Consider the following 23,871-nt stretch of genomic DNA (forward strand, 5'->3'; position numbering starts at 1 on the left):
TAAATCTAACGTACTTATTACTATAAACTTTGAACAAAAACAATTAAAACATCATAAACAAACAAAAGTGTCCGAAAAAAGAGGAACGTAGAAGTAAAACGTATAAATCCCCACACCTTTCCCAATTTTTTTCTTTTAACTAAAATTATTTCAACAAAATCCCAAATTTATTTAGGAGTTTCCAAACAAATTAAATAAATAACCAGCGCAGGTTTAACTGCACACAGTTACGTCTATTCTTTAGGGTTTCTTTCATGTTTTTGGTTTGAAAAATGATGAATAAAAAGCTGCTGGACCTCGTTACGGTTACTAAGCTACGATTGGACGACCAATAAATATAAACCTTAATTTAATCAGATAAGTCTCATTGAGATCAAGATCTCATTTTCAAGGGATACCTGAGTACACCTGAGTGTACTCAGGTATCCCTGAGTACACTCAGTACTGAGTAAAAAACATAAAACAAAGAGTTAAAATACACAATATCAGTGAACAAAATAATATAAAATCTTTTTTGATACAGTATATATACAGGGAGACGGTTCAGAGACCGTCACCTAAACAGGAAATATAATATAATGTGTCCTGACCTGGAAGGTATGAAGCCAGTCCTGCAGGCCGGAGGGGGGCGGGCCAGAGGTGACACGCCGCCGCTGAGCCGAATGCCCATTGGCCAACCGCAGGTCGCCGAAGGTGGTGGGCGTGGTGGCCTGAACCAGACTGGAGGGACTGGGGACAGAGGACAGGGATGTTAGTGTTAGCCTGCATGTCACAAAAACAGAAAAAACACCTAAAACGGGGAATCGCTGATGTGTGATTAACTTTACAAACAGATTCAACTTTTTTTTTTTTTTTTCAAATTGCCGAAAAGAGAAGAAAAGCAAAATTGACAGAAACAACTATAATCCTGCACAGAAACGTGGATTTGCAGCAACTTTCTGGCAATAAATGTACTAGAGTATCTAAAGTAAAAGTAAATTCTGCATATATATTTACGTGTCAATACACTGTATACTGTAAACTGACTTTTTATCAGCTGATTATCTGATTCGATATTTCGCATTTTTCTGATTATCAGTTTTGTTTTTAAATCTAACGGCTGATTAAATAAACACATTTTAAAATGTGTGCGCGTCGAGGCTTTTATATGATTTCAGGTTTTGCGTTGTGTATTTTCCCGTTGCAAAATCAGGCAAATGTAAACATCAGGATAAACGATTCCCGGCCACGTCAGTTTCCATGAGCCGCTGGTTCTACGGTAAGTCGTGAGGATCATTGTCGAGTCCAACTGCCTTTAATTTTGAATATTCACTGTTTCCGCTGATAAACGCATACCCTCTATTACCTTCTTAGAAAATGCAAAAATACGATCTAAGCTTTAAATTTCAAATAAAAGTAAATAAAAATTAAAAGTAAAGTTCAGTTTAACAAAACGTGTGCTACCTATTTTGTAAAGCAGCCTTGGGTTTTTTGAAAGGCGCTATATAAATCTGAGTTATTATTGTTATTATTACTGTTATTATTGTTATTACCTGAGGTATCCGTTGCCTTTGCAGTGTTTCTTCCCTGAAGGGAACGGACGGCCGTCTGGACCGTGATCCAACTTCCTCTTCATCTGGTGGGAAAAACAAAACATTGAGAGACAGTAGCGCTCACTGGAAGCTGTTGTAAAAGTACACACACTATCAATTATTTGGAATTTTTATCTGGATATAAGACATGAAAAATACTGTGTGTTAAAGCTGCACGTGGAGGTGAAATTCCTACAAATGTGCATCTCTGGGATGTTCCTGCAGCAGTTGCTGCACACTGATGAACGATGAACGGACGATATAGTTTCCCTAAAATATTACTTTAGTGATTTATGAAGAGTTATGATAATCAGTCAAGAGTACGCTGTGACCTTAATGTGACCGATGTGTATTTTTGTTAGGATTTACTGTGTAGTAACACGTTATAATCCCTACTTTCACCATGTACGGAGGCGAAAAATGCCCATTTTTAAGGTTTTACCCTTGTAGTTAGAAGCTATGGAGATAAACAAGGATTTGATAGTGAAGTTTTGTCTGATTTTAAATGATTTTCATTAATATATGCAGTTTTATACACCATATTTTACCCAAAAATGCAGCGTACAGCACCTATACTGTGTAATATCCCTCTTTTGCTCATTTTCATGGTGCAAGGAAGCAAAACACATTTCAAAGGTCTTATTCTAATAGTTTAGTCAATAGTCATGTTAATTCTTTTTAGTAGATGTTTGTAGTAATATACACCATATTTGACCCAAAAATGCAGCTGCAGTGGTTGATATCCCTCCTTTATGTGTCTTTTAACACATAAAGGAGGGACAGATGCAAAAAATGTCAATTTTTATTGATTTATTTTGGTAGTTTTAATCATTTTTGTCTGTTTTTAATTTATTTTTTATAGATTTTTGTTGTTTCATACACCATAACTGACCAAAAACTTCAGATTACAGCAGCTGTACTGTGAAATATCTCTCTTTTACATGTGTTTTTAAGGGAAAATGAAGCAAAAAAGGCGATGTTTATGGTTTTACTATTGTAGATACTAAAGGTTTGTTGGATTTTAATTCATTTTAACAATTTTTGGCTGTTTGATACACCATATTTGACCCAAACATGCAGTTTCCAGCAGCTATACTGTGTAATATCCCTCTTTTACATGTTTTTAAGGGAAAATGAAGCAAGAAAAAAACAGTTTTAAGAGATTTTAAGTCATTTTAATAGATTTTTGATATTTTATACATAATATTATACCAAAAAGGCTGTTTTGTGTAGTATTCCTCCTTTACATGTGTTTTTAAGGGGAAAGGAAGCAAAAAAACTTAGTTTTCTAAGGTTTTGTTTTGGTATTTTTAGGGAACAAACATGTTTTGGCTACTAAAGTTTTGTCTATAATTCATTTTTATGGATTTGTGCTGTTTAAACACCAAACTTGACCCATAAAAATGCAGCTGTACATTGAAACATCTCTCTTTTCCTTGTTTTCACAGTTTAAAGAGGCCAAAAACGTTTACTTCTAAGGTTTTAATCCTGTGAGTTGTAACTGTCAAGATAATCACACCTCTTACTTTATTATTTTGATGCTTACGCACCAAAATACAAAGGAAAATTCCTCGTATGTGAAAACTTTTTTGTCTATGAAAAACCAGATGCTATTTCTGCGATGCATGTGCAAGTCCCAACAAATGTTTTTGGCTTTCTGGGATGTTCCTGCGGTCGAAAAAAAGGGCCGAATCCACATTGATGTAGAGATGCAGATAAACTGCAGAGTAACTACAGACACTGAAAACTCCTACGCTGTTAAGTAACACAAACGCAACCACGAGCTCTGAATCAGCTTCTATCTCTTTCCTCTCTGTGTCTCTCAGTGAATGAACGCAGGAATGCAGAAAATCGCAGGAATGTCGCCGGTGCAGCACTCGTCTAAAATAGAGCAGCATGCGCTAACAGGCCGCCACACACACACACACACACACACACACACACACACACACACACACACACACACACACACACACACAGAGGAGGCTGGAGATGCACGGGACAGTATGTGTGTGTGTCCTCCTTCCTCTTGGCATCATAATATGTGTCACTTTTCAAAAATAAAACACAAGACGAAGACACGACACACATGTTCCAGTCTGCAGCGCTTCAACATCAACAACATACGGCTGCAATTTCAGCTCTTAACTCCGACCCTAAACTCGTAATCTGCTTTTCATTTTCGGACTTTTTCTCCCCCCCGTCGATGTCGCTGGCTTTTTTTTTTTTTTTATAACAGATGTCGCGTCTGTGTGGATTTCATTAAGCCAAAAAGAAAAACTTCACCCGAGGATGAAAAACAACTAAAAATGTGTTTGCTGTTAAAACCAGAAGAATTCGGCTCTGCTGTGTAACATCTGTGTGTAAAATCACTATGATATTCCTACCATACAATACTTTTATGATAATTGTATTTCTGTTGGCATCACTGTGGGGTCACCATAGAGACTTACTTTTAAATGTCACTTACAGTAACATTATTGTTCATTTTGAAGCTATAAAATGTCTCTAACATCGATGTAATGACTTACGAGTACGCCATGACCTTACAGTGACCTATGTGTAAGTTTGCTGGGATTTATTGTGTTAAATATCTATAATCTGTATTTTCAAGATGGAGGGAAGCAAAAATAAATACATTTCTGATGTTATATTTTTGTAGTTTGAAGCTACGTGGATGAAAAAACATAGGATATTCAAAATTTTCTTTGATTTTCATAGATTTTTGCTGTTTCATACATCAATACTTGAGCCCAAAATTCAGTTTAATCAGCTATACAGTGTAATATCTTCTTTTCCTTGTATTGCAGGGAAGTCAAAAATGTTAATTTCAGTGGTGTTAATCTTGTGGTTTGCAGCTGTAAAGACAAACATGCCTTGGATACCAAAGTTCTGCTTGATTTTCATAGATTTTTGCTGTTTCATACATCATAGTTGACCCTCAAATTCTGCAATTGTACCATGTAATATCCATCTTTTTTGTCTTTGTTGTTTGTTGTTGTTTTATGTTCATTGTTGATCTCAATGGCACCAATCTCATGATTTGTAAGATGAATGTACATTAGATGCTTAGGTTCTGCTTGATTTCAATAAAATTTCAGATTTCTGCTGTTTCATACATCATATTTGACCCCAAGAAAGCAGTTTGTATGACCAGTAGCGTGTAATATTTGTCTTTTCCTTGTTTTTTCATGGTTTAAGGAAGCAGAAAATGCAAATTTCTATGGTCTTAGTCTTGTGGTTTGTAGTTGTAAAGACGAACATCATGCACTAAATGCTTAAGTCTTGCTTGATTGTAATTCATTTTTGTAGATTTTTGTCTGTTTCATACATCATATTTGACCCCAAAATGCATCTTACAGGAGCTGCAGTGTGCTTTCCATCTTGGGTTTGTTTTCTAGCAATGTATACTTTGATGAAGTTTTCAATACTGTGATTTGTAACTGTAGAGATGTATTTGCATTGCGACACTAAAGTTTTGGTTTATTGTGGTTTGTTTTCATTTACTTTTGCTGTTATAAACACTAAGTTTGATGGAAAAATAGTTTACAGCAGCTGCACCGTCTAATATAGACATTTTATTGATGTGAAATGTTTTCATTTTTAACATTAGACACTCAAGTTTTGCTTGATTTTAATGCATTTTCATAGATTTTCCTCTGTTTCATACATCATATTTGACCTCAAAATGCAGTTTAACTGAGCTGCAGTGTGGTATTCCCATTGGCTTTGGTTTCTAGCAGTGAAGGGGAGCTATACTTTTATTTGTTGAGGTTTTAATATTGTGATTAATATTGTGCATTGGATACTAAAGTTTTGGTTAACTTTTAATTCATTTTCACAGATTTTCGCCATTTTATGCCAATTGTTTGACCCAAAAATACACTTTACAGCTGCTGTAATGTATTTATAGCCCTTTTAGGGGCGTGAAATGTTTTCATTTCAGCATTAGATACTCAACTTTTGTTTGATTTATACATATTCAGTTTTTTTATAAGTATTTGCAGTTTTCTCCTCTAAATACATCGTACTTAAACCCTCAACACTGCCTTGCTCACTGGTTATGTGTGTTTACCTGCTGAGGCTCAAAGTACAGACAGCTGAGGCTGATCAATAATCAATAATCCAATCAAAGAGAGAGAGAGGCAGGGAAGGACATCAAATGAGTACTCTCTGTCTCTGTCTCTCTGTCTCTCTCTCCGCCGGTTCCGCAGTGGTCCACACACACGCGCGCGCACACACCGACACACGCACGCGCCACTGAGGCATTCCGCTGTCAGAGAGAAACGCCTTGTCATCCCGGTGCTGCGCGAGCCTGACAACCTTCAATTCCTGCGCGACAACTTCCGACACAGCAAACGGAGATCGAAGCGCGGCTGCTGACATCGGCCGATCGATCGACCCTTCCAATAATCAATACTCACTTTGTAGAAGATGAGCTTCAAGGTGCCGTAGAAACCCATGGCTGCTGCCCCCGCTGGGTGCGAGCCTCCCGGAGACCGTCAAACACGAGAATTAGATTACAACTCAGAATATAATCTGCGCCGATTAAATCCCCAAAATCCAAATGAAGCGCGTCCGAGAATTTGGCGGCGTGACGTCAACGATCCATCCGGTGATTCGGTAAAAGACACGGAGCGGTGCGGTGAGTCCGCGCGGAGCTCGTGCTGCTGCTGCTGCTGCTTCAGGACTGACAGAAGAGGACTGACTCTGTCTCCGCTCAGACTCTGCGTCGCTCCACCTCAGCAGGAACACGCAGGGACATGCCTCTCTCTGCCTCGTGAGAGAGAGCGCGAGAGGGGTGGAGCCGCGTGCAACCCTGTGTGTGTGTGTGTCTGTGTGTGTGTGTGTGTCGGAAGCAGCACTGTAACTGTAATTGTTTTATCTCTGTAAAGTGTCCTTGAGCGCTGAGAAAGGGGCTTATAAATAAAAAGTATTATTATCATTATTATTATTATTCTTATTATTATTCTTATTATTATTATTGTTATTGTTATTCGAATTCTGAAGAAATCGTATCGAACGTTGTGACGTATCGAGTTCTAGAACGGACAAAGTCACTATACATGTTTTTAACAATTAACAACAACAACAACAACAACAACAACTAACAACTAATAACTGATTGGTTATTATGATAATGAAAGTAACAAACATTTGAGTTATGTTAATTTTTTTTAACCGGAAATGCTTTATCCACGAGCATTTTTTTTTTTAGGTTCACACCCCTTTTAGTGTTTTCTCAATTTAATTCAATTCTCGCTCTCATAAATAACAAAAAAGCAACACATTTTAAATTTTTACAAGAACTTATTTGGTGAAACCCCGGGTGAAATGTGAGTATCTATTGTTTTTGAGAAAAAGAAGAAGTCGCTCAAAAATCAAAATATTAGACAAACTGCGCTGGATAAAAAAGTCAGAGGATCGCCAAAGTTAATACAAATCATCCCGAAGGGAAGATGAGCAACGCTCAGAGCAAACCGTCCAATAATCGTTCAAATGTTTAGAGTCTGGGACAAAGTGGAGGGTCGACCTGCAGACCTGTAGACCTGTAGACCTGCAGCCCTGCAGACCTGCAGCCCTGCAGACCTGTAGACCTGCGCTGCCAGACGGACCAGGAGCATTATTGAAACGTGCCCAGCAGGAGGTTGTCGGAGGTCGCCGCTTTCTCACAGCTGATTGACCTCAAAGGTCGTCACACTGAAACTCCCACAGGCGCTCTCTCTCTCTCTCTCTCACACACACACACACACACACACACACACACACACACACACACACACACACATTAGGAGGTGCTGGGGGGTAATTTGGGAGGTCAAAGCTTCACCCAGAGCCTGGAGAGACAAAACACACGACGCCTCCTCCCTCTCACCTGTTCACCTCCTCCTCCTCCTGCTGTTTTCTCTTCTATCTTTCTCCGCCTCCTTTCTTTCTTTCTTTTAACTCTTTACCTGCAGGCCTCGAGCTGTCGACACAAACCCATCACTCCTCATTCGATGTCAATCCGAAATTTACTCCGACACACACAAAGAGAAGGTGGAAGCTGAAAGATAAACTCTGTAATGTAACCTGCAGACTTCATCCAAACTTTCCCCAAAGCGGCCAGCGGCACTACTTATCCTTATCTTTTTAATACCATATAAAAGCTTTTTTAAATATACTTTTAAATATAATGAAACCAGAACAGGACTGGAACTGAATATTTAGGTAAAACTAAAGGACTGTGCAGTGTTTTTTTAAGCACTGGGGAGGGATTTTTGTTTTTTATTTTTAACCTTAAGGGGAAGGACATCCATCTTTGAAATAGTTGTATTTATTTAATTTTCTATTATATCTTTTTAAATGGCATTTCTTCATCATTTTTGCCATTTTTTAAAGAAAAAAATGTCTTAAATTTTGTTGGTGGTTTTCAAAGAATTATTTCTGTAATTTTTTTTCTTTAAAATTTTGGGTGTTTTTAAAGAAAGCCTGTCCTCCAAACCTGCAGGTAATCAGGTTTGGAAGACATGTTTTACTTTAAAAAATCACTAAAACTGACACTATTCATCACAGCCAGAAACTGCAAAAGTAGACGGTCCTTGAAAAAAATGTTATTTTCCAGGTTTTTGAATCTAAATTCCATGACTTTTCCAAAACTTTTGGGTTGCATTTCATTTTTCGAGGCCTTCAGGTTGCGTTTGTGAAGCGCCGTGCTGCACTGAATCACGCTGACAGGTGTTTCTAATACTTTGTACTGCAAACTGTACATTAGAAACACCTTTCAGTACGCGTTCCAATCCTACAACGTACCGCCGGAGTTTCACCTGCAGATCTCGAGTGATGAATCTGCAGCTCGTCCTCATTTAATCACCAGATCTAAACTGTGATCTGTCTGTTTACAACAAACACAAACTTTCCTAATTAAACGCCAAACAAATCACAATCAATTTTGCAAGTTTTTGGCTGCAAATCAGCAATTTACTGCGAGTGAAAACAGGTAAAAACTCCCCACGCCAGCTGTCCATAACCCGACCCCTCAGGCTCCGCCCCCATCAGCCTCATCATGACCTTTGACCCCCGCGCCTGTTAATCTGTAAATCTCTTTCTGTGTCATCATATCAGTTTCTACCGCTGAGCCATCCCATAATGCCCCAGGCTCCTTTAATCAGTCCTTACATCCTCTTTTATTTGCGTCCTTCTTTAAAGCCTTTACGCTCTTTCTCTCTCTTCTTCTCTGCTTTTAATTTCCTCTTTCCATCCTTGTTTCCTTTCCTTTACGTCTGGTACTAATTCCTTCCTCTCTCGCTCCTCCGTCCGTCTCCATATTGTCATAAATCTAAATTCTCCCTCGTTCTGCTTCCAATTTACATCTTTTTCTCGGTTTTTTCAGCCCTCTGCTCCTCTGTTTTCTCTCACAGCTCAGTTTAAAAAACGCGCTTCAGTTTTGGGTGTTAAAAAAACATTCGCAAGAGATGAAATTTAAATGACGTGTGTATTAACGTGTGAGGCAGCTGCATTATAAAGGCAGCTGCTGCAGCTGTGGAGGTAATATTCAGCTCGATGTGACAGTCAGAGCGCTCGTTTGTCTTCATTTAGATGTTTTTATACCTGTTACACACACACACACACACACACACACTCAGTGTGAAGTATACCTGTACAGGCTAATGCAACTCAAAACAGTTTTTCCCCATGAAGTCTACTTTTAATGCGCCAAAAAAGGCGCTGAATTCAGACGTGTCTTAAATCCTCTCCTGTATGTTTAAGAATTTACACATTTCATCAAAAACTGCGATTTATGAGCCTCTTTAAAACCTGAGCAAACTGGCTCGATTGCTCTAAAACATGGCAAGAATGTGAAAGAAGAAATGACCCCAAAATTAACAAGAAATTTTTTAAAAAGTACAAGAAAATTACCTGAAAATTAGTAATAGTAAATTAATTAATTAATTAAAAATACAAGAAAATCAACTGAAAATTAGTTTAAAAAAAATAATAAATGAACATTTTTTTTAAAAAGTGCTTTTAAACTACACAATAACACTGTAACATTACTTTAAATGACAATTATGAATATATTTTTTCCTGAAAAAATAATTTTCTTAATCTACCAATTTCCTGCAATTTGTGGAAAATTTCTTGCCAAGTTGTTTCATACCTTTTTTTCTTCGTGTTTTTTGAAGAAATCTCATCAATTTGTTGGTGTTACAAAGATTTAAATACTTGTGAAAGGTTAAAATAATATTTCTCAGCCGTAGATGAGTTCTATCCACAAAAACACGTCAATAATAATATTAAAGTATTTATAAAAACTCTTTCATGTTTGTGTTTTAAACTCTCTGTTCTTCTTCTTTGGTATGCAGACCCACTGAGTCTCTCCCTCTGACGGCCTTGTAAAACCTGAAACTGGTGTGTGTGTGTGCGTGTGTGTATGTGTGCGTGTGTGTGTGCGTGTGTGTGTGTGCGCGTGTGTGTGTGCGTGTGTGTGCTATGCATTAAAACAGCTGACTCGTTCCCACACTTGAGGACTCTGTGCGTGTTTGTGTGTGCATTGGTGTGTGTGAGTGAGTCCTGTTGGAGGGTGAATGACGTCTCAAAGTGTGTGTGTGTGTGTGTGTGTGTGTGTGTGTGTGTGTGTGTTTCATGCTCGGAGCTAAACTACTGTCAGACTAGAAACAGAGGAAACCACTTCAAAGACTGAAGCAGATGTGGCCTCTGAGTGTGTGAGTGTGAGTGTGTGTGTGTGTGTGTGTGTGTGTGTGTGTGTGTGTGTGTGTGTGTGTGTGTGTGTGTGAGAGAAAGAGAGTTAGCTGGATTAGCCTGTGAGTGTGTGCAGAATCAATAAAGACTGCGAGAGGATGAGAGGAATGTGTGCAGGATTGATTTTGGGCAGCCGTCTTTGTGTCTGCTCAGTAGAGTTCAGTAGAAACGTCTCAGCTGCAGCTTCAGCTCAATTTCTGCATCAAAATCTCTAAAAACCACAAAAACTTCAGGGGTCTCCGAACTCAAAGCACAACAATGTTCAAAGTGCTTTTTGAAGTCGAGCTGAAATTCAATGTTGGAATTTAACAAAGTTTGTATGTTCGAGTACAAAAACCGAACCGGAGCGAAGATAATTAACCCTTTCTGCCTCTTTGAATCTCTGTGTGAACTGTGTGTGTCAAAGTAAAAGATTTTTTAACACATTAGAAATGTTAGAAAACACCGACTGAAAGGTGAAGAATATTCTGCTCGTGTTTATTTGATCGTGGCGTTTTATTTAACTCTAAACTGTTTGTTAATGTTTGCATATTTAACCCTTTAAATTCTGAGCAAACTGGCTTGATTTCTTTCAATAACACGGAAAAGCGGCGGTGAGCAACTTGACAAGAAATGACCCCCAAAAAATGGCAAGATATAAGTAAAAAGGTAAGCAAAACGACCTGAAAATAAGCAAAAAAGAAAGACAGAAAGAAAGCAAAAAAAAAACTTTTTTTAAAAAAGCAAACAAGATAATTAGTTTATCTAAATTTATTTATTTATTTTCTGTAACATTTAAAAATTTTTTTTTAAGTTTTTCCTTATTTAAAAGAAAAAATATATTTATATAATATTTTTTTGAAAATAACATCCAATAATTTTTTCAGTATTTTATGTCAAAATATATATATTTTTTTCTTTCATATATACTTTTTTATTGTTTTCTGGACAATTTCCCCCCCTTTTTTTTTACATTTTACAAAGTGCCCTCACTTTTTTTCCAACTAATTTTGAGGTCGTTTTCTTTTCACCATTGAACCGAATGGACCCGTGAAGACTTTTAGATCTGAGTGTTTTGACGGTAACGAGACAGCGAGACGGCGAGCAGCGAGGATCTAAACGCAGAGGTCGCCGTGTTTGCAGAGGGACACGTTACAGAGGTGCAATGCAGCAATGAAACAGGCTCTGTACAACACAAACAAACACCGCGGCTGCAGAGTGTGTGTGTGTGTGTGTGTGTGTGTGTGTGTGTGTTCATCAATAATGGATGCAGCGAGTGTTGCCGGGTGTTCGGGACTTAGTGCTCATGTATATTTTAACGAGTAGCAGCGTGTCGAAGCTGCAAACGCTCTCAGGGGAGAAATCAGGATTCAACAGCTAGAAATCGACTCCGGAGACACGAAACCTCGTTCACACGTTTCTCATGTGTGAACGGACACGGGACTCACTTTTATGTTGGAGTCCAAACAAATATCGTACAAGGTACAAGGTCTCATCCGCACATATATTCTATTCAAAGGGGAGATTTTTCAGACATTTAGTCCAAATATTTTCCTCAAAAATCACTAAAATTACACAATTTATCGCAGCTATGAACTTTAAAAAGAAAAAGTATTGTTGGATTTTCAAAATTTCAACAATCCTCACACACATCATGTTTTATTACTGTAAAAAAAATTTAAAAATTAAATTAAATTTAAAAAAGAGAGTGCACCATTATCTGCTAAGCGAGGTGCCACAAATAAAACGAAAATTATTCAGATTAACACTTTGAAACTGGAGCATATTGGCTGAATTTCTTGGGAGAAGGCAAAGAGCAACTTAACAAGAAATGGCCTGAAGATGATCAAAAAATTACTAAAAAAAAAATAGAAAATTATCTAAAAATAGGAAAAATAAACAATAAAAGAATACATAAATAATAAATTATAAATAATAAATAAAGAATAATAGTTTTTCAGTCATATTTTTCTGGCAAATAATATTTTTTATAAAATAAGGATTTTTTTTTTAATTCTTAAAAAATCTCTGGAGATTTAAAAAAAACAAACAAACGCTCCAATAAATAAATTGTGTACATTAACATATGTTACATTAAAATACACATTAAATAGTTTTAAAAAATAGTTTAAAAGTAAATATTTTTTAATTCTCAGCGCCCAGAAAAAAACCTCATCACTGCCATCGTTAATGTATTGCAGCGCTCCCATTTTAAAAAAATTAAATTAAAATTTGCTGGCCTCAGCGAAAAAGCGTTTCGGTGGACGCAGCCCCAGAGAGGCTTCGTTTAAATATGTAATATAACTGAAAATGTCAGCAAAAGTTTGAAAACGTGACTCGAATCAAATCAAGTTTAAAAAAAAAACACGTTCAGGCTGAAACGTTCCCGTCCGTCAAAGTTAAACTGCGGCTGTCAGAGAATATAATTAATTTTCAGCCGCAGAGAGACTCGACTGTAACCGGAAGGTCGCAGGTTCAAACCTCCGTCCTGCTGACGAGCACAAGACTCCAGGAATGCTGCCGCAGCTCGAGGAATGTGTGTGTGTGTGTGTGTGTGTGTGTGTGTGTGTGTGTGTGTGTGTGTGTGTGTGCAGTGCGCTGACTCGGCGGGATCGGCGTGGTGGACCTAACTGTCTGGAAAGCTGCCCGGAGCTGGAATGTGACCTCGTGCACACACACACACACACACACACACACACACACACCCATGACACACAGAGACATACACACACTCAATATGAGGGTGTGTTAAGGTGTGTGTGTGTGTGTGTGTGTGTGTGATGAATCCATGAAACACACTATCTCTCAAAGCTGGATCCAAATCAATATTTCGGGCCGTTTTCACGCTCTGTTTGTATGTAAATGTAAAAATAATGCACCAGTAATTTATATATTAATTATGTAATTGTACAAACATTTACATTTTTGGGTATTTTTTTAAAAGAAAAACTTTGGGCAACTTTTTGTTTCCTTAAAAAGTTTGGTGATTTTATTTTATTTTCATTTTTCGTGATTTTCTTTCTTTTTCTTTAAAAATCTGTGGCGATATTTTTTTCTTTAAAGATTATCAAAAACTTTACCATTTATCACAGCAAGACATTTTTAAGAATTTTGTTTATTTTTATTTCATTTTTAATTTTGTTTTTTTTTTATATATATATATATATATATATATATATATTTTATTTATTTATTTTTTAATTTAAGAATGTTTGATTTTTCATTTCGTTATCCTTTAAATTTTTTGGTGAATTTTAAAGAACAAAATTGTGTTTTATTATATTTTATCCCCTAACTGATTTCAGAAACAAAACCATACGTGATCCGTTTCCCACGCCAGCCATCAAAACGGTTACGTTCCCCCGTCTTTTCAACCTGGACTGGATATAAACCTGAAACTCGAAAGAGACTCAGAATCCCACAATGCTTTGCTCTACTCACTACCACTCATGATGCTACTCTCTGTAGTATTTTTACTGTGTTGTAAATGTACTTTTACTCGTAGAGTTCTTCTTCCAGCGCCGCTTTAAGAAATTAAATGTGTGTGTGTTTGTTCACATACCGAACATACCACTGCAGCTCTAATGTGCCTCTGTTCACACCGGACATCTGACGCCACAGCGTGTGTGTGTGTGTGTGTGTGTGTGTGTGTGTGTGTGTGTGTGCTCCCCAATATGTAGTAATCTAGACAAAAATGCTCTTAGATTACAGAGCGCGTCTCACCAGATTAGTGCCCCAGTTTTTTCCAATCTGTCTGACACACACACACACACACACACACACACACACACACACACACACACGAAAAACAAATCTGATCTTCAATAATCAGCTTTGAGTGTGATAACAGCCTCTAGCGGCCGCAGAGAGAACGACATATAAACTAATATTCATACATCCCATCATAACTATATCTGTGTGTGTGTGTGTGTGTGTGTGTGTGTGTGTGTGTGTGTGTGCGCGTTAAGCTAACAGTTCCCATGGGAGGAGACTTCATATCCCATGATCCCGATGGAGGAATCTGAGGAATGTTCACTGCTGCGAATTCCTGCACACACACACACACACACACACACACACACACCCCTACTGTCTGTCAGTGTGTGTGTGTGTGTGTGTGTGTGTGTGTGTGTGTGTGTGTGTGTGTGTGTGTGTGTGTGTGTGAGTGTGTGCGCACTAAACTTGAGTATTTTAATTTTGTGTTATTTTATACTTCTGTCATATTGAAGGCTGAAATCTAAATGTGAATTTGACATCGATCTGTTCTTATAGACTTGCCTTTATGTCGTCTATTTTATTTTTATTAATCTAAATAAATTTGTCTCTTAAATTATGTTTTAATGTCTTAATGCTTTATTTTATTAACATTTAACATTAACATTTTGAGTTTACTGCTTTTATTATTTTAATTATATTTACTTTTGTTGGAATGGGTTATATTTTTTTTAATTTATTTTTTATTTGTGTGATCTTTCTAATTATTATTTATTATTTTTATTTTTTAAATATTTTTCATTATTTAATTTTATTATTAATTTATATTTTATTATGATCTGTATGAATGAATGAATCTGTGGCCTTTCTCATAAGCTTTTGCCTCAGTAGCTTTTTAAATTCCACCTTAAATTCCTTTACCTAGTTTTTAATCTAACTATTATTTAACTGTTTTATAAGAGTTATTATTATTATTGGGTAATATTAATACGATTTAACCTCTATAATGTAGCATTTTTCATTGTAAAAGAAAAAGGAGAACTCACACACTTTCACACACACAGTTTCACACACTCGACCTCCAACACAGACACAGACACACACACACACACACACACACACACACACACACACAGCAGCTGGTGTTCAGCTTGTTTACAAAGACGACAAAACAGGAGACACAATGGCACCTGAACGCCACACACACACACACACACACACACACACACACACACACACACAGACGCTGACATCGTCAGCTACTACCTGAATGCTACAAACACACAGTTCACACAGAGCCAGGTGTGTGTGTGTGTGTGTGTGTGTGTGTGTGTGTGTTGTAAATGTCTCTGTAGTGTCATTCATACAGTGAGTAATGTCGCCACCTGCTGGCTGATCCACAAACATCACTCAGACTGTCAGGGTGAATTTAAGCCTAAAATCTGGTTTGAGTATTATTTTATTCTAATTTAATTAACTTTTTTTAATTTCACATCATTTCAATTCTTTGTATTTTATTTCATTTTTTACTTTTTGTTTAAATTTTATTTTGTATTTTATTTTATTTTTAATTCGGTGTGTTTTTACTTTTACTGGTTTAGCGATTTATCTATTGTTATTTTTTGTTTTACTTCCATGTTCTCTTTTATTATTTTATCCCTGTTATCTTTTATTGGCCTATTTATCTTATTTTATTGTATTTTTTTAGCCCTTTTATTGATCTAATGTTTGATCAGATTTTAATATAAAAGGTATATTGAGGACTCTAGTTGCCATCGTGGTAATTATTCTCATCTTTATTTTCATTCTTCTGTTTTTATCCTTTATTTTCATTTTTGTGTACTGTTACTTTTTTGAATTTTTCTCGTTGTTCTTTGCTCCTTCATGAACAGAAATCCCGAAAACAGAATTCCTCCGGCCTCGGCGAAAAAATAAAAATAAAAACCAAAATAAACGTTTCCGTCTTTTTAACAAATGAAACCAAAAGGACGAGACGGATCAGTCCTACCTGGATCTGCAGGTGAAGCGAAGGAGACGTCACTTCTGCTTTCTCCTCCTCTTCCTCCTCTTTTTCCCCACAGTTTGCCTCCTCTTTCTCCTCCTCCTCTTTCTCCTCCTCTTTTCCGTCTCCTCCGTCCTCTGTCCGTGTGATCTGATTGGCCGTCACCAGGTGGGCGGTGCCAAAAGGCTCGGACGGACAGGACTCGTCCTCGATGGTGACTATGGAGACTCTGACCTCGTCTTCCTCTCCGTCCTCGCCTCCTCCTCCTCCTCCTCCTCCTCTTTCTCGGCAGGAGAGAAAAGGAAAGGAGGTGAAGGAGGAGGAGGCGGAGATCGGAGTGTGTCCTGCTGTCACTTTATCGTCCTCTTCGTCCTCTCTCCTCCTCGGTGAAGTTTTTAGCGTTCTGGTTTTCTCTCTCCGTCCACCTGTCCTCTCCTCCTCTTCCTCCTCCTCCTCCTCCTCCTCCTCTCTCCTCTCTTGACGCTCTTCGTCCATCTGTCCTTCGTCACACAGCAGCAGCATGAAGACGCATCCTTAAAAAGACACAAATCAACAACATCAGCGACTGTTTGTCACATTTTAAACAATTTTCATTTGTCTTTTTTTTTGATAATTTTGTCTGTTTTCATGAAAATGGTATAAAGTTCTTAAAAATATTTTTTTAATCTAGTAATTTCTTGCTGGTTTGCTTATTGCTTTAACCCGGCCCAATAATCTACTTTTAATGTCACTCTTTTTAACATTTTTTTATTACTGTTAATGTTGTTTTTAAATCTATTTTAAATAATTTTTATTATCTGGAATACATTGGTATAAAATTAAAAATTGTTTTTATTTTTTTATTTTTATCAGCCTTTTTTGATATTATCAGTCACTCCTCCTCTAAGCACAATTATAAAATTAACAATAATAACAATAATAACTTGCAAGAAATTAGTAAATTAAGCAAATTATAGGGGATGCCCAAAAAGCTATATTAATAATCATCTTAATTATATATTTAAAATGTTACAGGTTACTATTTTTAAGCAAGTTTGTGCCTTTTTTTTTTTTTACTTTTAATTTGTTTTTATTTATTAAATTATTTACTTATTTATGCTATTTTTATGTAATTTCTGGGTCATTTTTTCCCATATTTTTTTGTATAAAAAAAAAATCAAGTTTCACAGGGTTAAATAATAATTTGAATGCAGTATTTTTACACCATAGTACTCCTAAAGGCGCTGCATACTTCTTCAAATACTGTTTTTACTTCGGTAAGATTTTCAGTGCAGGACTTTTACTCCAAACAGAGTACAGTGTAGTATAAATACTCCAGTAAAGTACCTGAGTACTGAGTATTAATGTCTGTCCTCCTGTAGTATTCACGAAGTACCACTGCAGTATTTCAGTGTTATTGTTGTGTATTCGTCTTAAAACGTTTAATATAAGCGCCAGTTAACAGCTAAACCTCACTGAAACACTTAAAACAGAGTAAAATCCTCTAAGTTTACAGATAAAAATAAACTCTTTTTACCTTTAAAAACACATTTTCGGCTCCGGACTTTAAACTTTAAACGCCGGGATTTCTTCTTCTCTTCTCTCTTTTCTCGCCTTTTTCTTCTTCTTTAAGAGTTTTAGCTCAAAATCCAACAAATATTCCTCGAGTTAAACTTCGCCGCTGCCGATTTTTGGGTTTTATCGACAAACTTTGGTCCAAAAAAACTAAAAAACAACACAAGAAAGTTTTTCCCTCCGCCGCTTCTTCTTCTTCTTCTTCGCTTGTCTTGCACATGGAGCTTTGTTTGGCGACGCTTGATGACGTCACGCGCGCGGGTCACGCGCATGGATGTTTTGGTCACGCGCCCCTCGGTGATATTTTCGTTAAAAAGTATTTATTTAAAACTCTTAATAACAGTATTTAAAATATATAAAAACATAATAATGATAATAATAATAATAATAATAATAATTTTTATTATTATTTGTAGTGTGCTGGGGATAAGAAAAGTTAAAAATAAAAATCAAAACAATTAAAAATTTTGATAGCAATGCACCCAAGACAATAAAAAATGACATAAAGGAGATTTAAAAATTATCAAAGAGAGATAAAAACTAGATTAAAAAGACAAGAAAATAATGATTAGTTAGTCAGAATAAAAATGAGGACTAAGAAATGTAATAAAAACTGTTAGAAACAACAATAATAATAATAAATTATATTATAATTATAATTTAACACCTCAACTAGGAAAATGTTGATAAAATGTGTTACAACGCAGAGATAATAATAAGAATAAAAAAAAATAATACTATAAAAGTATTCTTTAAGATAATTAAAATCATTAATAATAATCATAATCATAATCAGATAGTTAAGAAAAAGTCAGACTAAACGGATTAAAAATACAAAACAAAGATGTGCAACATTGGCAAGAAGGATAAAATATATATATTTGATAATATAATTATACTGTATCAGACTTGGAATAAAAACAGTTACTCAATGCTCCTTAGATTTAAATTATTTTTATTAATATTTTAAATTATCAAAATGCAGAAAACTTGGTTCACAACTCACAAAACTATTTACAAATACAGATAAAAGGAAATAAAATAAAACAGACAAACTGTATATGTGCACATCCGTATAAATAGAAGTTATACAGATTATTTTAAAAAGTTTCATGTCGACATTCGTTGAAGCTGCGTTTGTTTTGGGGGTCAGAGGTCGTCTGAGGAGGCAAAGCTGTGTGGGTCAGTTGATCGGGCTCTGGTGAATTTCTGATTTCCTGGAGATGAAAATAAGAAAAACAAACATTAAATACGATAAAACAGCAAGAAAAATAACTGCTTTTTCTGCCAAATCTTCTGAATCACTGACGGATTATTTTAAAAATGAGATTTATTTCCTCACATGATGTTAGACAGCAGTTTCTGCATGGCGTCCAGCTGCGGGTTCAGACAGTAACGAGGGCCGCGTTTAGTGATGACACTGATGGACAAAAAAAAGAGAATAAATACATAAATAAATAAAAGTTGAATAAAACAAGAAAAAAGGCCTTAAAAATACTGAAAATAAAACATATAAATGTACTTATTTTATATATTTTTTATTTTATTACAATTATTATTATTAAAACCATTTTTTTCTGGCCAAATAAGTTTTCTTGCTGAGAAATCAAGCTGGTTTGTGCAGGTTTCAAAGAGTTAAATAATAATTTGAATGCAGTATTTTTACACTGTAGTACATTGTTCATTCCCCTTTTTCTCCATGTTTTTTTTAAATAAATTGAATAAATGAAGCCAGTGTGTTGAGGTGTCAAAGGGTCAAACAGCTTGTAAAAGGCGTCTAAACGCAGCATAAGAAAACTGACGTTGATCCAGGTTTCAAAGGGTTAATTACAGATATCGTTAGTTAACTGAAGATATCTTACACAATCTCCAGTCTGTTGCAGAAGATGTTTGCCTTGTAGATCTTGACTTCCTGAATGTCTAACATCGATCTGATTTTGTTGTGGGTTCGGTTACACAGACACCGTCCTGATTGGTGGTCCACTGCAGAGACAAAGACACAAGAGACACATTTCATTTATTTGTTGGAAACCTGAGCCAATCAGCTCGAGCCATGAGAAATGACAGAAGAAACTGCACAAAAATTAACAAGAAATTAAGAAAAAGTACAAGAAAATGATCTGAAAATTAGTTTTTACAAACAAGGGGGAAATCTGGATCTGGAAAAAAAGTGTTTAAAAATGTATAATAATCCTGAGGCATAATTTTAAATATACTTTTCTTTTTCCTGTTTTCCCCTCAACATGTTTCTTTTTTTAAGAATAATTTAAGAATAATTTTCTAAAATTGGTGGAACATTTCTCACCAAGTTGCCCACTGAGCTGAGCAAATTATTTATTTTAAAAACATGAAAAAAAAGTTCCATTAATTATAAAAGAAATTAGTTAGAAAATAGAAACTTGCCTTTTAAAAGCCTGGGAACAATGTTTAAAAAGACTGTAGTTATAATTATTATAATTAGGGTACATGTTGACATTCATATTACAGAATTATTAGCATTTTTAATCACTTTTTCAGGTCATTTCCTTGTTTTATTTTTGCTTGTTTGTTTGTTTTACTTTTCTTCCTTTATTTATTTATCTACTCATGACAATTTTCTGGTAATTGTCTTGCATTATTATTATTATTATTATTTTAATTTTTTTGGGTTCTTTCTTTTTTTTTTTTAAAGAAATCCAGGAAATTCGCTCGTTTTTTTTTAAGGATTAAAAGCTTTTCACAAATGTACAGATTTCTGCGCACAGCTATAAATAAAAACATGAAATAAAATTCACATCGTTAGACTTTTAGACACTGATTTGAAAACTCACGCTGGGCTTTGGAGACGCAGACCAGGACGGCCAGGAGCAGAAACACGTTCAGGACGCGGGACATCGTCGGTTTCATCTTCGGTCGAGACGCCAGAAAAAATAAATCTCGTCTCTTCTGGAGAAGATTTTATCACAAGTGTGAAGTTTGAAGCTGAATCTCATCTTAAATACCATCAGAGACATCGGACTGCCCACTTGGGAATTTTTTAGTGTTTGGAAAGTGAAACCTCAGGCACCAACCAAACGAAGGGAAACCACCGACACACACACACCGCACACACACCTCACACACACACCGCACACACACCGACACACACACCTCACACACACACCGCACACACACACCTCACACACCTCACACACCTTTCCCTGTGAGAGCATTACTGAGAGTTTAACCAGACTGAGAAACGCCCAGATGCTTGTTTTTGTTTTCTTTTCTCTTTTGTTTCTTGGTCTAAACATATGTACACGTGTGGAAACTATTGTGTATGAAAAATTTGGGAGTTTTTGTTTCCGTGTTTGTCTTTGTGTAAAAATATATAAAACGTGTGATAATTATTGTGTATGAAAAATTTGGAAGATTTTGTTTCTGTGTTTGTCTTTGTGTAAACATGCAAAAACATATGGTATGATAATTATTGTGTACGAAATATTTCTGTTTTGTATTCATTTGTGTAAACATGTAAAATTAAGGTTTGATAAATACTGTGTAGTAGTATTTTTAAAAAAAATTGTATTATTTATTTCCATTGTTGAAGCGTAAATACATGTAAAACTGATGTATGATCATTATTTGGAAATGTTCAGATTTTTTGTGTGTTTGTGTAATCATGTGTAAAACAGTTGTGATTTTTGTGTATGAAAAACTTTAATGTTGTTTTTGGTCCGTTTATGGTTTGTTTTGTTTTCATATAAACATATTTAAAAACCAAGGTATGATAAGTATCGTGAATAAAATGTTTGCAACATTGTTTTTGTTTTTTGTGTTGGCATAAATACAATGATTATTAGTGTATGAAACATCTGGAACTTCATTTTGTTTTGTTGTTTCTCTGTAAACATTGATAAAAGTATGTATTAGTATTGGTGTATAAATGCAAATTGCCACAAATTGTAAAAACTGACGCTCAGGAGCTCCAGAGGAGGAGACCAGCTGCATAACAGAGACGATAATGAATCTTATGAACATATTATTATTTTTAAAGCGCTGTTGACGTGTATATTTGTGTCACACTGGAGGCAAACACACAGATGGGAAACATGACAGGAAGAAGAGACGAGAAAAAAGTGATTACAATAATGAAGGAGACACTTGGGAAATATAGAAAAACAAGAGAAGATGACGTAAAGCAGCAGGAGCGGATGTGACTGTACTTTACACTGAAGGGCATATCCAACATTTCATTATAGCCAAGTTTTGTCTGAACTATTTTTAATTAGGAAATAAAATAAATTTGGGAAGGGGAACATTCGGCTCTGTATGCGTCACGTGTGCATCAGTGGTTAAATCTTTCGGGGCCCCAAATCCACTGTTTGAGAGTAAAATAAGGGAAAATATCTCATTTTATTTCATTTCTTTCCGCTGTAGCTGCATGGAAGTTACCAGGTATAATATTTTGGCTTCCTGAGAGGCAAAATTTCAATTAAGCCTTTAACCCTTTGAAACTTGAAAAAAGCAATAAAGATGAAATGAACCCAAAATTAGCAAGATGTTAATAAAAATTACAAGGAAATGACGTGAAAGTGAGAAGAAAAGAAAAGAAAATTAAAACAAAAAACAGCTCTGTAAATATTTAATTCTGATAATTAGCTATAAATATAGGTTTTCAAGTTTTATAAATCTATTAATTTTGAAATTTGTAGAACATTTCTTCCCATATTATAAAAATATGAGAGTTTTAATTGTTGTTAAAATGCTCATAATTATATATTTAAAATTATGATCCAGAGAGATATGATTATCCGTATCACTGTATTATTCAGGTCGTGTTTTCTTTCTTTTTAAAAATTAAAAAAAATTATTTTATTTTTTTTGTGCAAATTTTCCGGTAAGTCTCTTGCAACTTTTTACTTCATTAATTTCTTGCTAATTTTTGTGTCATTTCTTTTTGAGCCGCTTTCAAAGGGTAAAAAATAACATGCACTGACCTCACTGGGACTCAAACTGACTAGAAACAGAAACAAAATGACCTCAAAGACACACAAAGACACAATAAAGACACAGCTGGCACAGAGACACAACACTTGCTTGCCTCTCTGGAGGAAAATGAATCAGATTTGTCAGCATTAGATTGTGATTTTCATTTCCTCTTTATACTCTGAAGTTGTCAGACAGTTGGCGATATATCTGAAGGTCACAGGTCTGAGAGGAAATCCTCCATTTCAACAGAAAGTAGAACGGCCGAAATGTTACTTTCAGTTTTATGTCATTGTTTGTCAGTGAAGTCACATCCTAACTGTTTTTTTCATTCTCTATTTTTAAAATCCTTCTCTTTTCTTCTGTGTTTCAGCCACAAAGACGGAAAAATCTCACTGTCCTGCAAAGAATTAATAGACCATATATAATCATTTAAAAAGAATGATAAAATGACTCACTGATACTCAACATGTGGCCCAAGGGCCAAATAAGGGCCCCTGACTGGGTGCCAGATGGCAATCAACCAATAACCAATAAAAATATAGTGATTCTTAAAGCCTCCTTAAATCCAAGAAATATCCTATGATCCGAAAAAGGTCCTAAAATCCTAGAAATGTCCCAAAGTCAGATAAATGTTTTAAAACCCTAGAAACAACTTATAATAAGAGAAATATTGTAAAATCTGAGAAACATCCTAAAATCCTAGAAATATCATGAAATCCTAAAAATAACCTAGAAAAAAATTTAAGAAATATCCTAAAATCCCCCAAAAATCATTATAGATGGAGATATATAACTTTATGCATGTTTTTCTGATTTTGTTGCTTTAAAAACCTGCATTTTAAAGTTTTTCTTGTAATGGATCTACACAAAATAGTTGAATTTGGTCAGGTAAAACAAAACAAAAAATTCTTAAACAAAAATACTGATAAGCGATGCCCCTGCGACTTCGACTTGATGCAACAAATTAGGCTTATTACCAAAACAAATCTAAATAAAAAAGGAAAAAGAGCAGGGGGTGAACACTTCTGCATGGCGCTGAGATACTGTCGCTGTCTTTAAATTGCGACATGAAAACTGATTTATAGGAAAAATTATTTCTTGCTTGCTTCTGCAGAGCTTTCCTGACTGTGGAAACAGGAACTGACTGAGTTTGTTAACTTCTTCAGAAACCCGTCAAAGTTAATTTAAGACTCAGGGATCTCCCTGGATGATAATCATCAAAGGGAGTTTAGTACGGAAGCCAAAACCTGCTGTGCTTGCCAACTTTGTAATTTTTTTCTCAAAATTTTATTTCTATTTAATAATTTATATTAATTCTCAGAAACAAATGGCTGATTCCAAAACATAATTAACAATTAT

General features: G+C 35.5%; 2 protein-coding genes across 3 annotated transcripts in view; both read right to left on the minus strand.

Moving 5' to 3' along the window:
• Positions 1–17,802, minus strand: part of LOC121962093 (F-box/WD repeat-containing protein 7-like) — a 32,582-nt gene extending 14,780 nt beyond the window's left edge. The window contains exons 1-4 of one of the 2 annotated variants that reach the window (XM_088073252.1): positions 17,525–17,802; positions 16,015–16,541; positions 1,533–1,615; positions 591–729 (exon numbers count right to left, since the gene is read on the minus strand). In XM_088073252.1, the coding sequence (XP_087929378.1) occupies positions 591–729; positions 1,533–1,615; positions 16,015–16,530 (738 nt within the window). In that variant the 5' untranslated portion in view covers positions 16,531–16,541; positions 17,525–17,802. Of the gene's footprint in view, positions 1–590; positions 730–1,532; positions 1,616–5,995; positions 6,386–16,014; positions 16,542–17,524 lie in introns of those variants that run through there. The other variant, XM_042512288.2, reaches the window with a different exon arrangement.
• Positions 17,803–18,500: 698 nt separating this feature from the next.
• LOC148185759 (C-X-C motif chemokine 10-like) lies at positions 18,501–20,611 on the minus strand. The gene is made up of 4 exons (XM_088073706.1): positions 20,373–20,611; positions 19,425–19,545; positions 18,905–18,982; positions 18,501–18,779 (listed from the first exon to the last, which is right to left on the minus strand). The coding sequence occupies exons 1-4, from the start codon at positions 20,446–20,448 to the stop codon at positions 18,746–18,748; spliced, it is 309 nt and encodes a 102-aa protein (XP_087929832.1). The 5' UTR covers positions 20,449–20,611; the 3' UTR covers positions 18,501–18,745.
• Between the last annotated feature and the right edge of the window lie 3,260 nt (positions 20,612–23,871).

This window comes from Plectropomus leopardus, chromosome 23, assembly GCF_026936395.1.
Source record: "Plectropomus leopardus strain MGB_pleo_1.0 chromosome 23, ASM2693639v1, whole genome shotgun sequence".
Classification (NCBI taxonomy): domain Eukaryota; kingdom Metazoa; phylum Chordata; class Actinopteri; order Perciformes; family Serranidae; genus Plectropomus; species Plectropomus leopardus.